The 15,744-nt window shown below is 35.4% G+C and overlaps 1 protein-coding gene across 2 annotated transcripts in view; it reads left to right on the top strand.

Moving 5' to 3' along the window:
• Positions 1-15,744, top strand: part of SYT1 (synaptotagmin 1) — a 495,552-nt gene that overhangs the window by 336,328 nt on the left and 143,480 nt on the right. For both annotated transcript variants that reach the window (XM_054696190.1, XM_037513937.2), the window contains one exon: positions 15,363-15,547. In XM_054696190.1, coding sequence (XP_054552165.1) covers positions 15,363-15,547 — 185 coding nt within the window. The remainder of the gene's footprint in view (positions 1-15,362; positions 15,548-15,744) is intronic.

Here is a 15,744-nt window from a genome sequence, read left to right as displayed (position 1 = left end):
TATAAGTAAATATAATTCAAAACTTTCAACCTAAAATGTTTTAATAAAAGTCAGTGTAGAACCTCAAAATATCTACTATTGTTCTGCAGGTTTTACTTTATTTTGATCAATTTCAGTCAAATTCTGTCAGTTTCTTTTAAATTAGAAAGTATTCTAAATGAATATCTTGTCAGGATTGGTTGAAGTAAATAAGAAATTAGAGATAAATGGTATTTTGTTGAACTTTTTTAAAGAAAGAAAATTTAAAAAAAAACTTTGTTGTTCTCATGCCCTTAATAATACTTTCATAATATTACAGAAATTCCTATTGGTAAATTACTTCACATATATGCATAGCAAACTACCTTTAGAAAACTATTACACAAGGTGCTTCCTCAGAATCACAAATGCCATAAAAAAAACTTTCATTTTGATGTAATGCTGGTTTTAAAAACTCAGATTTTGAGATCAAAATAACTTATTTCAAACTGGCCTTTATTAACTCTAGTTCAGTTAAAATGGGCTGTAAAATAAAATCATCTTGTGCTCTGGCAATCCTGTCTTTCTATACTAAGAGTGACTCTCTGTCTAGCATGGTGCTAAGCAGAAAGAATATCACCCTTCCCAGGTGACTCAGATCTTTATTGTAGCACCTAAATCTCCCATTTTTCCACTCCACCTGCCTCCTCTAATGATCAAATTCCATCCAAAAGTTGAAATGAGGAATCCTTCAGTTTTTATGTGACCACAAGAGGATTTTCCCAAGGAAAAATTTTTGTGTTTTTATAGAAAAGCCTTATTTTTTTCCTGTGGACCTGTGTCTCAAATCATTCTATTAAAGAGAAAGAAGGATAATTTTATGATAAATACCTGACCATGTTATGAGATCTAATAACAAAGACACATCTTGAGTATCAACTAGTGATTCTGACTCCCCAGAGAAACTCCTCCGACCTAAATCACTGTGAACTGTTAAACCTGACAGGACCTCAGCCTTCTGGGGCACCTCCTCAAGTCCAACCCCTCCCTGCCTGTCATCATTCTTTAGGCTTATTAAGGTCACAAGTGCTCAGTAGTCTCATACTAATGCAGATTTCTCAAAAAAAAAAAAAATCCTCAACAGTACTTAATATAACTTTAGAGCATGAGACTGGAAACCCAGTGTGGCTTTCAAATGAGAGCAAGGCACAAAAATCAAAACTGCCAGCTACCGAGCCTTCATTGCCAATGCAACTGAATGGTCTTTGCCAGGTCTACCTTTTTAAAATTCTTTTAGTATTAACAATTCTTAAAGTTAAGAGATTTCTACCTCTGTTTCCAATATTTTCAATGTCTTGTACTATGTTCATTTCCTCTCATTTTCTGTCCTCAGAAAGTAGAAAATAAGTCCTTAATTTTCTTCTGGCTAGTAGATCACTGTGGAAGACTGAAATGTCATCTTTATCTTATTCTGGATTAACTCCAGATTGTCTGCATTCCTTCCAAGCTGTAGAAATTACATTGGGCCAATTTTCTCTTCTTTTAACATTTAATAGAAGAAAACAGAACCAGGTCTTTAGATGAAATACAGCAGATTTCATGTAATTTTATTGTTTAAGTTTAATCATGTTGCCAAAGAATTTCAGGATAAAAAAAATACTAAATTTTAAAACAGAATTTGATCTATTGGGAAAGAGAATTAGCATTTATTATATAAAACCCATTTATGTACCAGGCTTAGATGTATCACCTCATAATTCTCATAATTGTTATCATAGCATTATTTCCACCTTTCATGTAGAGAAGTAAAGGTTCAAAGAAGAAAAGTACTCATTGAGTTTTAAACTCAGGGTTGACTCCAAACCGCTAGTACATTCTAGTAGGCCACGATGAGTTGAATATGTAACATTATAATTGATTTTCTATGCTTTTGTTACAGAGTAGCAAGAGGGCATCCCAGAACCCCCAAGCCTGCCTGTTCTAAATATGTTCTGCCATCTGCTGCATCAAAACAAAACATACTCTAGTGTGTAACTTCAATGGAAAGAACTTTAATACAATTAGTGTAATACAGAAAAGGCAAAGAATATAGTTTTCAAATCCAGCACCCAAAGTTACTCATCCTCTCGTGGGTAAATGCCCAGCCAAACAGGGTTGGCCCAAAGCAGAGCCACTGTGGCAGGCCCGAAAGCATGCCACAAGTCTAAGGCAGCTCCTGGTGGGGACTCATAGAAAAGGGGAAGAAGAGGTCTGAGCTAGACCGGGAGAAAAGTAGCAAAATCAAGATTAAAGTTGCCGTTTGTTAACCTCCCCATAGGTTTGTTACAATTTACTGTTTTCATTATTAAATTTCACATTTATTAAAATTCACAAATAAACATTTATTCCAACTTAATATCAAATTATACTGACAGTCTCCAAAATAACTGCTCTATGAGGCAAATTTATCCAAATCCATTCTGATTGAGGAAGGCAAAACCCTTGAGTGTTGTTTTATAACAAAATACTCAATCATTAATGTTCAGTCATTTCAGAAGCTTATTTTCCATTACTGTGTATTGATTCTGATTCTGTTGAGTTGTGTTAACAAGGCTTTTTACCCTTACACTTTACTTTTTCCCAAATAACCTATTTTTATAGCATAGTTGGACTTTTGCCTAGAAAATTATAAAATCACTCAAATAGTATTTATTTCAACTTTTTGAAGAAAAGGAAACTTCTATCTAACTCCAACCTTATAACTCTCGCCTGATATTTTTCTAGCTGTAGGTGGTAGCATCTGCTGTTATAAAATCTTTGGTTTGATTGGTGGGTATTAGGGTGAGGAGTAGAGCCAAGATCAGCTTTTTATATTAAATATTACATAATTGTGCCACATCTCCAATGCAACAGATTACTGGTACTTTATGAAAGCATGTATATCCTTAAGCTTGTCTTAATCACTTTTACATTTGTATTTTTGAGACTGAACCTGAGCTTCTCACTCATATAACCCTCAAACAAAACAATAGACATGTTTTCTTTCCTACCACCTGGATACTGAAGCAGCTTTTCCACTCTTCTGAACAAGTATGAAAACTTTCATACCACTTACCACTACCACCAACCCTACCCATTTTACAATTTAGATGTTTGCTCCAAGACAATCTGAAAAAGTGCCAAAGAGAGAATAGTTCCAAATAGCTTCCCCCAACGTCATACTGAATTTTCTTGATTCTCCCCATATCAAATGAGCTTAAAGCAGCCCACAGAGGAGTTAGAGTAAATTCAAGAGGACCAAGGGCCGAGGTAGCATTGTGCACTTTAAAGGAATAGTCAGGAGTGAAGTTTAAAACATGGGTTTCAGAGAGGAAGCTGATCAAAGTTAGCCCCTTTTGCAATGTCCACACAATACATTCTTATGTTTTGTTCCATTTGTCTCAAGAGCATGCTAGCACTTCAAAAAGCACTGATTAATAAATGGTTTAGTGCAATCAACTGCCACTTAGAAGTCAGTGAGCTATCCTTCTAGAGTGAGTACAGGCTTTTCAACTGGAGACAGCACACACCACTTCTTTGTTGTTTTATTCTTCAGATCCTTATTCTGATACTGTATTTCATGTCAAGTGCTCTGCTATTTGCTTCCTTTCTGTCCATTGAAATTGAAAGGAATAATCTTTTCAGACATAATTTACCCTCCATCAAAAATATTTATCCACATCAGTCCACTGAATTCTCCATTTTTAATCCTTTTATTTAAAAGCATTAAGATGAATGTCAAATATAAAATTTTATAGCAGTATCATATAATCCAGCAATACTTTTCCTAAGTATCTATTCAAAGAATATGAAAATACCAATTTGAAAAGATTTATGTACCCCTATGTTCAGAGCATCATTATCTATTATAATTAAGACATGGAAATAACCGAGATGCCCCTCACTAGATGACTAGATTAAGAAGTTGTGCAATACATACACCTTAAGCTCCATGCACGTTGCCACAAAAAACAAGATTTCATCTTTTTTACCAGCTAAGTATTAGTATATTTAGTATGTATCTCACAACTTCCAGTTTCACAAGGTGCATAATGGAGGCATACCCTCACTATATGCAAGTAGTGTTTGAAGAAACTTTCTCTGTCTTTAATTATACCTTCAGTTATCCAAAAAGCATTTGTTTCAGACCTACCACATACCTAGCCCAATTGACACCTCAAGAAGGCAAAGGAAAGGAAGATAACAGTATTCCTCTTTTAGGGAGCTTTCTTATATTGAAATCACAAAGCTGCTAGCAAACAAGGATAAACGTGGGCGAGAGACACTGTGGTATTACTCAGGTAGATATTTGGAGGCAGACTATTGGGAATCTTTTATTTTTTTTAAAGATTTATTTACTTATGCATATAAGAACTGAGGTACAGGTCAGAAGTATGGGGGGGGGGTGAGAGGCTTCACCAGAGACAGAGTAGGGAACAGAACAGGCAAACTGACTGGAGCAGCAGGTGAGTCAGGAGAGGTCTGCTATGCCAAGTAGGTATCTCCCTGGCCAGGGATCGAACTCGTGCTGCAGTCAGCTTCATAGGTTGCATCTTAACCCCTTGTGCCACCAGGGAGGACCATATTGGGAATCTTTTAAATGAAGAAATGACAGATTTGGGCAAAGAAAAGAGAATAAAGGAGCACTGCCCTCTAGCAAGATCTGCGAGAACCTGCAAAAGGAAGCAAAGTCTATACAGGGCCCAAGGTCATGTGCTCACAGTTGCAGTGTCTGTATGTTCTAAATAGAAGAGGGATCAAATTTAAAAAGAAAAAAAAATGCCACTATAGACAGGACTGACAAGATTAAAGAAGCCCCTTCAAAAGCAAGAATAGAAAATAAATCAAGGATCACAGGAGTCATTGAAGAATAAAGAAAGTTCTTGAATTTGAACTTTCAGGGAACCAGAAAGCAAAAAGAAATGATGCTACAAAGTGGCATGGAGAGAAACATACTGAAAGAAACAGAAAACAACAGTAGGAGAAGAAATTTAATGTTTGGTCTATAGCAGCAGGAATCTACTGGACAATCAAGGGAAAATGTTCTGTGGATAGCTAGAAAAGCAAAGGGCTTTGTTTTTCCCTGTTGTCTACCTGTCATTTTGTATAGTAATGAAACTAATGAGCCTGCCTTTTCCCTTTCGTGATGGGAAAAATTCAGCTATCTTGCTCTTCTTTACTCATGCATTGCTACCACACAGTTCTCCTGTCAGCATAATCAAATTTCTCCAAGTTATAGAGAATTCTAAAAACCTGTTGTATGCTTCTAGAATAATAAACAGTGAGGGGAGTATCCATGCACAAAGGCTAAGTGGCATTTTTGTTTGTTTGTTTGTAGCTTTTAACTGTGAACTTGAACTTGTAAAATAGCCTAGGGAAGCAGAGTACATATCTGTACCTTTGGCTGACATTCTTTGACCTTTATTGCATTGTATGTAACAGGAGATTGCTTAGAAAAGAAACAAATAGTCATATTGAATTATCCAGAAGTTACCAACAAGTGTCATGTTTAATTCTGGAAATATTTGAGGAATGGGGGCATATCTTTGCCAAGGATAGAAAAGCCAAATGTTAACCTAATTCAAAACATGAAACTAAAAAAAAAATAATAATTATCAATAGATCAAAAACCAAGAGTGGCTTATTTTGAAGATTTCTAATACAAAAATTAAGATGAAAGTTAGCTTTCACCAGGGAAAGAAAAACCTGAGACATAACTCTTTTAGAGATGAACTTAGAAATCAGAACTCAAGAGACAAGCTGCAAATTTCATAGCACAAATGGATTTCCCTTTAGCCACAAAATTGTGTTGTCCACAGATGATTGAAAACTGTTACAAACTTCCGAAGGTTTCAGAACTGATTAGCCTGTGACTCGCCTTCACCTCTGCCAACTTACCTGGCATCCTTTTATGTTTACCAATGCACTTCTCCCTGGAGCCTGCAAACAGCAAGCTTGGGGCTGACTGTGAGCCTTATCTAAATCCCCTGGAAGATGTGCTGGGGCTTATCTCTGCCTGAAGGCCCAACATCATTTTCCATGTCAAATTTGAAATATTGCAATATGGTGAAGATATGGATGATTTTGCCTTATCATTGAAAGCAGACTATTACTATAGACATTTTATAACATTAATTATTTGACTAATATGTGCAGGTAAAATGGCTTTCAGTCAACTAACTTTTCCTATCAAGACTAATCACTGCATTCGGTAAGAAACATCAATAACTTTAATAAGTTATTCAGCAGCGGCTCTAAATTTGCTTAATAGTGTAGTAATACTGAAATCAGATCAATGTATGGCTGATTTTGTGCATACCAAAGCAATAGAATGTATTTTACTGATGTTTTCTATGTATTAAGATTTTTTTTTAAGCCAGACAAAAAGTAGATTTCTCATTTAAGTTTTTCTGACAGTCAGTACTTTCAAAATTTGGGAAAAAAAATGCTATGGAGGAGTATCTATCAGAAAAAAAGAAAAAATGCTATGGAGACTCAAAGTTATTATCTATTGGTATTATACTGCAATTACTTTCAGATTTCTGTTAGACTAAATACTCAAAAATGTACATATCCCTTAGTCCCCCATATACATGTAAGCATGAGTATGAGCAAGAATACAGGACACAGGCATTTAATAAAAGGGCTAAAAATCTATTTCTGTAAATGCCATCTCTGAGAAGTATTCTATAAACTGAATTTGTCTTACAGGATTAGACAAATTCTTCAGCTGAAAATGTTTACATATTTGCTGTCTGAATAATAATAAAACATCTTAATAGGCAAAGTAAATAATAATTTTAAATGTGTTCATCTGACAAGTAGAATAAGATTGCAAAGACTACATAGTAGAAACAGGAAACAGGAGACAGTAAGAAACACCATTTAATTTGACTGTTAATGTGCTCTCTCGTTTTGTTCACAATTTGATTTGTGTATATTAATGGCCTGTTTGGACTATAAACTGTCTAACCTATCAAACTTGTTCACTAGTCCTCCAATTGATGAACAAGAAATGTGCTGAACACTCAAATAGATAAATGAATGAATGTCGCTCTTTTCCACATTATTGTTTATACAATTCATCTCTTTAAAAAGTTGCAGGTAGCTGACTCAGGTCAATGGTTTGAATGATTTTTACAGCATACTATATAGACACACCTTCCAGCTTCTTTATATGTTAGGGACATATATTGAAAAGCTAAACAGAGCTATATAAGAAGAGAATGTAAAATGTGTCCTTAAAAAGAAAATTCTGAAAGTTATTTAATAAAGACTACACGTGTTTACTGCAAAGAAATGTCTTTTCATATACAATGATAAAAATTTACTGTATAGTTTCATATATCTGCATCTATTTGAGAACTTGAACAAGGTAGTCACTGAGGAATACATTAAATTAAAAGGAATCAAGACTGGGAGATTGGGGGAAAAAAGTATTAAAAGGAATCTAAAAACCAAAGAAAAAAAAGGAAGGAAGAAAAAATGAAGAGAGGGAGGGACTGAGACAGGTAAGCAGGAAGGGAGGAAAAGAACAGTGTCTCCAAGTGCTGCTGTCACTGTGCAGTAAGGCTTCAGAATTCATCGCAAGGCTCCTCCAAGAAGCTTTCCTTGAAGTTTATTTTTTTTAATTTTATTTTTATTTTTATATTCCCCATACAATTGCAACCCCCTTATTTTGATTCCAATCCCTACTTTCCCCGCCCCCCCCAAAGAGTGTCTCTGGTTCACAGTTGTTTATTGATTTTGATATTTTCTTTCTTGAAGTTTAGATCCCATCATCCTGGCCTTCAGCAACCTACACAGACCATCCACTACAAATTTTGTACTTAATTCTGCTCTCTTTCTAGTTTCTCCCACCCCCAAGTATGGGAGTTATTCTTTATAAATTTCTAGAGCAAGGGACCCATCTCCTCCATGCTGTCTGTTCCCCCACCACTCCTAACACTGTAAAGTATTGCCAAGAAGGAAGCCTGAAAGGGTAAATGACCAAGTGAAGAGATATGCTGTCCTTAACTCACTAATCTCTGCAGTTTTTTTTTAAATAATAAATTTTATTTTTATATTCCCCATACAATTGCAACCCCCCCATTCTGACCCCAATCCCTCCCCTCCCGCCCCCCACCCCCCAAAAAGTGTCTCTGGTTCATAGTTTTTTGTTGATTTTGATTTTCACTTTCTTATAGTTATTCATTTTCCTGGTCCCTTATTTAAGTTTTCTAGATTCCTGCTATGAGTGAGACCATCCGGTATTTTTCTTTTTCTTTCTGGCTTATTTCGCTGAGCATGATCCCTTCCAGCGCCATCCATGTTGCTGCAAATTGCATGTGTTTATCTTTTTTGAATGCTGAGTAATATTCCATGGTATATATGTACCATATCTTCTTGATCCAGTCATCTATTTTTGGGCATTTGGGTTGTTTCCAAAGCTTATCTTTGCAGTTTTTTAACCTGATGTTCTAGGAATGGAGTTTTGAATTTGGAGTACAATCATCTTCCAAACCTAGGGCACTGTACTACCTGCAAGGGTACCACATACTCCCAGTTGTGTGAAAATTGAAGTACACAGCACACACACACACTCACTGCACACACACATTTTCCTATAGAATTTGTCATAATTTGAAAAGGCATATGATTGGAAAAAAGCTTTAGAACTACCATTGTAGAGAATGAGGGCAAAGTAAATTTGTTTAATACCCAGGAGCCAAGAATGCATAGTCCTTGAAACAATTTCAGTCTATAATGAGAAATTCTTCATTCCAACCTTTATCTAGTTGGTTTAATTTTAAACCATATTCTATATGACTTTGTACATTCTTTCAAGCCTTGCATTTAATGGTCTGTTTCCAGAGGTGGCTAATGAGTATATTAATCCACGTATTCCCAGGGTTTTTATTTTCCATTTACATCCTGCAGTTTATAAGAACTTAAAAAGACAAGGTTATTTGGCTTTTTGCCAGTTTTTAAAAAGTGATTATCCTTGAGTGTTTTTAAAAATTAATCATAAACAGTCTAAAAGCAAAGCTTTGAAAGAGATGATTTTTCCTACTGGTTGAATAGCAAAATAATTATTTTCACATTATAGTCTGCATTTTTGCATCAGCGTATGATCATTGAGAAAGATGACAGATTATTTAGGGTAAAGTCTAAAGTTGCCCAAAACTTCAACAAATGTAAGAATGAAGAAATAGGTGCATTATTCATAGAAAAACAACATAGTCATTAACGGGAATGGTGAGTTACTCATAACTAAACAGATGTGTCAAAGGCAGAAAAGGCTTGAATTAAGTTATTTCTGAATTTTAGTAGTGGCAGCAGTATTACTTGTGTCATTTTGAAGCTCATAGATGAAATACCTAGGACTGATATAAAAGTACAAGTTCATATTTCTCAGAGAGAAAAATGTAAGTCATCTAAAGAGATATGGAACTGATAAAACTGTCCATAAAGTGAAATCAAGGCAGAAATACAAAAACCAGTGAGCTTCGTCCAAAAGTTAAATCTAGACCCAATGAGTAATTCTACCAAAAGGCTGCTAGTGCAGGAGACTAAATAGTTATGAAAGGAAATCAGAGTAAATGGATTGAGTAGATGCAAGAAAAACACACTTGAGATAGTGGTGTGCCTCTGCATGCTACTTCTACTTGAGCTCAAAAACATGACCCTGTGGGTTTCTTTCAAGACATCTACATTTTTATCAATGAGGACCGAGAGCTGTCATTTAGAAGTGACCTCAGAATCAGATCTAGAGTAGACCTCCCTTCTACCATAGGACATTTTGTATAAATTAGTAAAAGCTCATTTTGTAGATCTGAGGAACAATGGGTGTCTGAAAAGCAGACTTTGGTTATGGGAATATCAACAGCACACATGGTTATTTTCAGTGATGCTAAATGTTTCCCTCTGCAATACACAAGTTCTTTCTGAAATGTTCATTTTTGATTTTACTATTCGCTATGAAAGAGAATATTTAATGTCCTTTTAAGAAATGTTTGTCAGGAACACTTACATCAATAATTTTTGAAATTTTTATTTAGTGCCAAAATTCCCTGGGGAAAATAAATGTTTTTCACTGTGAAATTTACATTTTTATTATAGAAAGAATATTTATTAGTGGATGCCATCAATAATGTAGCCCTGCAGCACTAAATTTGTATACAAGAGCATGTAGATTTCTTTTGAAAATGTACCATAATGTGTTCTGAGATCTGAGTTTGTCAAACACAAGAAATTTACTTCTCTTTTAAAAAGACCAAGATTTTAACACCTGGGAAGTAAATAGTTAGGTTTATGTTTGAACAAAATATGCTTAAGATCATATTCCAGATCTGAGAAAAATACCCAACACATAATAGATTCTCAGTAAATATGTGTTTGATTAAATAACTGCTTTTTTAAACAGAGCCTTAAGGAGACCACTTTTGACAATCCAGGTGGTATGATTCGGGCACCTTCAATATTCACCAATATTGAGAGATGATTATCACAATATGGTTATTTAACATACCCATTACTTCACATATTCATGTGTGTATTGTGTGCGTGTTGACTTTTCTCCTAATAAGACACATAGGACTTTTCTCCTAATAAGGCTGGCTTGTATACAAGAAGTTTATTAACTATAGTCACCATCTTGTATGTTAGATCCTCAGAACTTATTAATCTCACAATTCAAAGTTTGTACCCTGTGACCAACATCTCATTTCACATACAACCCTAGCCTCTGGAAAACAGCCTTCTACTTTTTGTTTCTATAGGGTTAGCTTTTAGAGCCTACTTATAAGTAAGATCATACAGTATTTGAATTATTTCACTTAGTATAGTGGCCTTGAGGGTCACTCATATTTATCACAAATGGCAGGGTATACATCTTTTTATGGCTGAATAATATTCCATCATAGATCTATAATACATTTACTTTATCCATTTATCCATATAGACACTTAAAGATTATTCTATATGTTGACTCTTATGAATAATGCAGCACTGAACATGGGGATACAGGTGTCTCTTTCAGATATTATTTGTTTCCTTCAGATATATACCCAAAGTGCGATTACTGGATCATTTGGTAGTTTGTTTGTTCATTTTCAGGATCCTCCATACAGGTTTCCATAATGGTTGTATGAACTAATTCCTTCTTGAGTTCTAAGGGAAAATCTGTTCCCTTGCCCTTTCCAGCTTCTAAAGGCTACCTACATTCCATTATTTATGATCCCTTTTTCCATCTTCAAATTCAACAGCCCAGAATTATCAGATCTCTGATTTTGAAAATCTGGACTGTCTCTTTTACTTACAAGGATCCTAGTAATTACATTGAGTCCACCCAGATAACCCACAACATCATCCTTAAGCATCATCATCCTTGCAATGTCTTTTCTGACGTGTTAGGTAACATAATTTGCATACCACAAAGTCTACATCAGAATCATTATAAATTGATTTTGATTTTTTAATTCTTATGCATCAGTTCACTTTTGGGTTAACTAATATGTGAGATAAATTAGCTAGAAAATAAGAATAACATTTTTTAATGGAGAGTTTTTATACTATTATTTTCTGTTGAAAGGTATTTATGTTAAATGTTAAAATTCTTTTTATATGAATGCATTTAATGATAGCTGGGTAACAATAATAAGCTGATAACATTCTGTCAGTAGCAATATTTTGATGAGTCAAATTTTTTTTGTTGTTGTTGTTTTGTTTTATTTGTTTGTTTGTTTTGTGGGACCCTCGCAGCTGGGGAACGAACAGGCACTGCAGAGGCTGCGGGCAGCCTCACAGCCCAGCACTCAACCACTGCACCACTAGGGGAGGCCCTTTGATGAGCCTAATTTTTATTGAAACTGTATTTTATATTAAAGAAATTACCCTTGGCAGCATATGTTGCTATTATTTGCCTCATTTTTAAAAGAAACCTATTAAAAATAACTCAGTTAGATAAGAATTTTTTCCTTTTTATGTATTTATAATATGCACAATTTAACCTAATAATTCAGACATGTTTGAATTTCTCAAGCTACTAAATATATAGTTTTTTTTCAATATACAGATTTTTCTTTGTAAAATTGAAGGGCTAATGACTAAAACTGCTGTGACTATTCAATGAGATGAGACATGTAAAACTATAGTACAGTTGTAACCCCTAAGGATGTCTGCAATAAGTTTGTAGCCTAATTACTTCACTAGATTTGTTCACTAATATTGAAATATATTTCTATAGACACTGTAAGTTATTAATACTATGGATGTTGATTTTTGCTAATCTTACCAAATTTACATATTTGGTTGCTCCACATAGTTTTTAACATGAGAATTCAGTTCAGAAAAACTCCATTTAATTAAATATGGTGATTTGTATTATAATTAACTATTCAGCCACATTATTACAAGAGTACACAAAATGAAAACATTTTAATCTCTATTTAAATGTACCAGTAAATTGTGAGGAAAACTTTATTGATTTCAGATATTCACTATACCACATTCAAGGTTAAAATTAAGCTATTCAAAAGGTCACCTGAAATCAAATCTAGAAGTTGCCAGCACTTTATGAAAGTCACAGGGCCTCCCTGGTGACCTAGGGGTTAAGTCTGAGTGCTACTACCATCTACCAGGACAGCAGAAGGTCTGCCTGTTCTGCTCCCCACTCTGTCTCTGGTGAATCCTCTCATGGCCCCCTCCACCTCTGGCCTATACCCCAGTTCTTCTACACAAAATAAATAAAATCTTAAAATAAAATAGAAGTCACAAAGTAAAAAATTGTCAGTGATAATAATTTACCTACAAGTTGTACCATGTCAAAATTCTTTCTATAATTCTGTTTCTATTTAACTTTTTTCAATTAAGTAATATTCCTGTGCTTTCAGTTTCTATTTTTTGGTGTGAATTTGTCAAATTATCGCCATCATGTGTCCTATGTCTCTCTAAAAGACTATCACATAAGTCCTGCTGGGGTAATTACTTACAAGTTTAAAGGAAAGAGTCATTATTAATACTGTGTTGCCTGTAATGAGTATGCAGGCTCTCTTGCTTGTGCAAGACAGATTTTAGCTACATCAAAGTACAAGCACTTAAATGAGGTATTATGAACAATATCACTTTAAGCTTACTTTAATTTACATTTTTAGTGATTTTTAATGAGATTAGAGAAATGTAAAAAACCATGTCTTCTTATAAAAAAAAACATGTCTTTTTGTATTAGTTGATCTATAACTTTCACACAAATATTTCTTTGACAACACCATTTCCAAAGTCATGGTTTTACATGTCCTTATGGTAAATTCTAGTAGTCATTCAGAAGCTAAAACGACATGCATAGCATTCTACACTCCAAAGCTGAAGCTAAATGCAGATTGAGAGCCAAGATTGAGGGTTTTCTCAATGCTGAAGAGCGGTTAATTTTTAAGTGTTTTCACTTTGTCAAAGCACTCCTGACTTGTGTGCGGCAATCATTGATACTAATGATGTTTATATAGTTAGAATAAAATAGCATGTTTTCTTATCATTTCAGTATCCAATGTCTTTCTTAATTACAACAAGCAAATCTAATTATTTCTTCTGATTAATCTCAATAGCTGAATAATTCCTTTCCTGGCAAAGTGAATCCTAAATGTTTTCATGAGAACTTTTTTTTTTTTAATAAGTACCTGGGCTTGTAGGGTAAATCAAAGAAAATAGATGAACTTCTAGTACAGGGACAACTGTAACAATAAACTAAAAGATTATTTCAATATATTTTTATATGAATTATTATTTTCAACAGAATCTGTAAATCTGAAGCATTTCGAAATCATGTCTTCTTCTCAGCCCCCTCAGCATATCCACTGAATTCTTCTCAGGGTGTTTCTTCCTTTTTATATATTTATTGATGTGACTGTTTTATATCCCTTCATATGCCCTTCATATGCCCAACATTGAGTTCCCACTATTTGCTGGATTCCATTCTAACTTTTTTAGCATATAAACTCCCTTAATCTTCAAGGCAATTGTAACAGGGTGGTCCCAGGAAAGGGGGAGGTTCCCTGCCCCACCCAAGGGAGGGTGGAGCTGAGCAGGAAGAGGAGAAGCTGCAGAAGAGACTGAGAAAGGAAGCAGGATGGAGCCAGGAGACCTGGAGGAGGCGCATGGAGCCTAGAGACAAGTGAAGAAACAGCGCTTGTCTTTTGGTCGTAGACTGGGTGACACAGATGTGGGTGAGACCCATGGGGAGGTGACAATGGCAGCTTTTATCTTGATGTTGATTTTGCTCTTTTCCTTCCGGGCTTGTCCGGTTGTTTGTGACCCTTTTCTGTGGGTCCCCACTGGAAGATGCTTTAGACTTGTAGCAGGCTTTGGGGCCTTGTTCTGGGCCGATCCCATATGGATGGACTTTTACCCACGAGGGGACGGGTAACTTTGGGTGCTTCATTTAGAAACTAGACTCTTTGCCTTACCTGTATTGTTTCCTAGTTTTATTAAAGATCCTTCCCATTAGTCTCATGTGTTTTGTGTTGATGCGGCGGATGGCAGAACCCATTTAGTATAGGCAGGTTTGCGGGGTTTGGGCTGCCCCTCTCCCTGTCCTATAACACAATGACATGGGTAGTACATTATTATCATTAGTTTAGGAGAAGGAAAAAAATTCAGAACAGTTCACTAACCTGGTCAGAGTCACACAGCCTTCAAGTGTCCATGCCTGAGTCCCAGCCTAGCTTTAGAATTACAGGACACAAACCCCCTGGCCTGTCTCTGGAGACCGCTGGTAAATCTCCTCATGATTAGAATCTCAGAGCACCAAGTACTTCTTTCTAACCTTTACCACACTTAAGATAGTCCCTTTTTTCCACTCTTTATTTGGTTAATGGTTGCCCTTCCCACTGTGCCCAAAATATACTAAGAGAATCCAGAGTAGCAGATCAATGAGTAATAGCAACAATATTTATGAAGATTTACCATATGCCAGGCCCTGCATCTTAACCTTCAAATGTTCTATGTGATACATACCAATTTGCCACCATCTAAGAAATGTGGAAACAAAGGCAGAAAGAGTTCAGAGGACTTGCCCAAGGTCATACAGCTAGTAAATGGTAGAGGCAGGACTAAAACTCAGAGGTCAAAGTCCAAAGCTGTGGTCTGAATGATGAAAGAATGGGTTAATGGATACATAGCCTGGAGAGAGGGAAAGCAGTAGGAGGAGATGCTATTTGACTTCAGTGGAAAGGAAGGAAGCAATTGTCTAGGCAGAGAAAATAACAAGTGGATAAGATAATGCAGAACAGTTTGCCTGGAGCATAACAGGTACTCAGTAAACACAAACTTACATCTTTATAGCCATAAATTTAAAGGTCTTGCACGTAGAAGAGTCTTGTTACTAATGCTCTCTGCATAATTCTTTCTTGCAGTGCCACCATGGGCCTTAATTGCCATAGCCATAGTCGCAGTGCTTTTAGTCCTGACCTGCTGCTTTTGTATCTGTAAGAAATGCTTGTTCAAAAAGAAAAACAAGAAGAAGGGAAAGGAAAAGGGAGGAAAGAATGCCATTAACATGAAAGATGTGAAGGACTTAGGGAAGACCATGAAAGATCAGGTAATGTATTCATTCTAGATTTCTTTCTAGATTATTTTATTGAAAATTGATGAATATCTGGTTATTTTATGCTAGATAAGTATAAAAATAAACAACTTCTGGACACAGGTCTTTGTTGCAGAGATGGTTTGCAATCCTTTTCGTCATTAGTCAATATCCCAAAGTGCAATAGGAGCATTTGTTAGGGTTGTCCAACC

The sequence above is a fragment of the Talpa occidentalis genome, unplaced genomic scaffold (genome assembly GCF_014898055.3).
Source record: "Talpa occidentalis isolate TD23 unplaced genomic scaffold, MPIMG_talOcc4v2.1 talOcc4.16, whole genome shotgun sequence".
Lineage (NCBI taxonomy): Eukaryota > Metazoa > Chordata > Mammalia > Eulipotyphla > Talpidae > Talpa > Talpa occidentalis.
The sequence above is the reverse complement of the archived record's forward strand: the minus strand, read 5'-3'. Positions and strand labels throughout refer to the sequence as shown.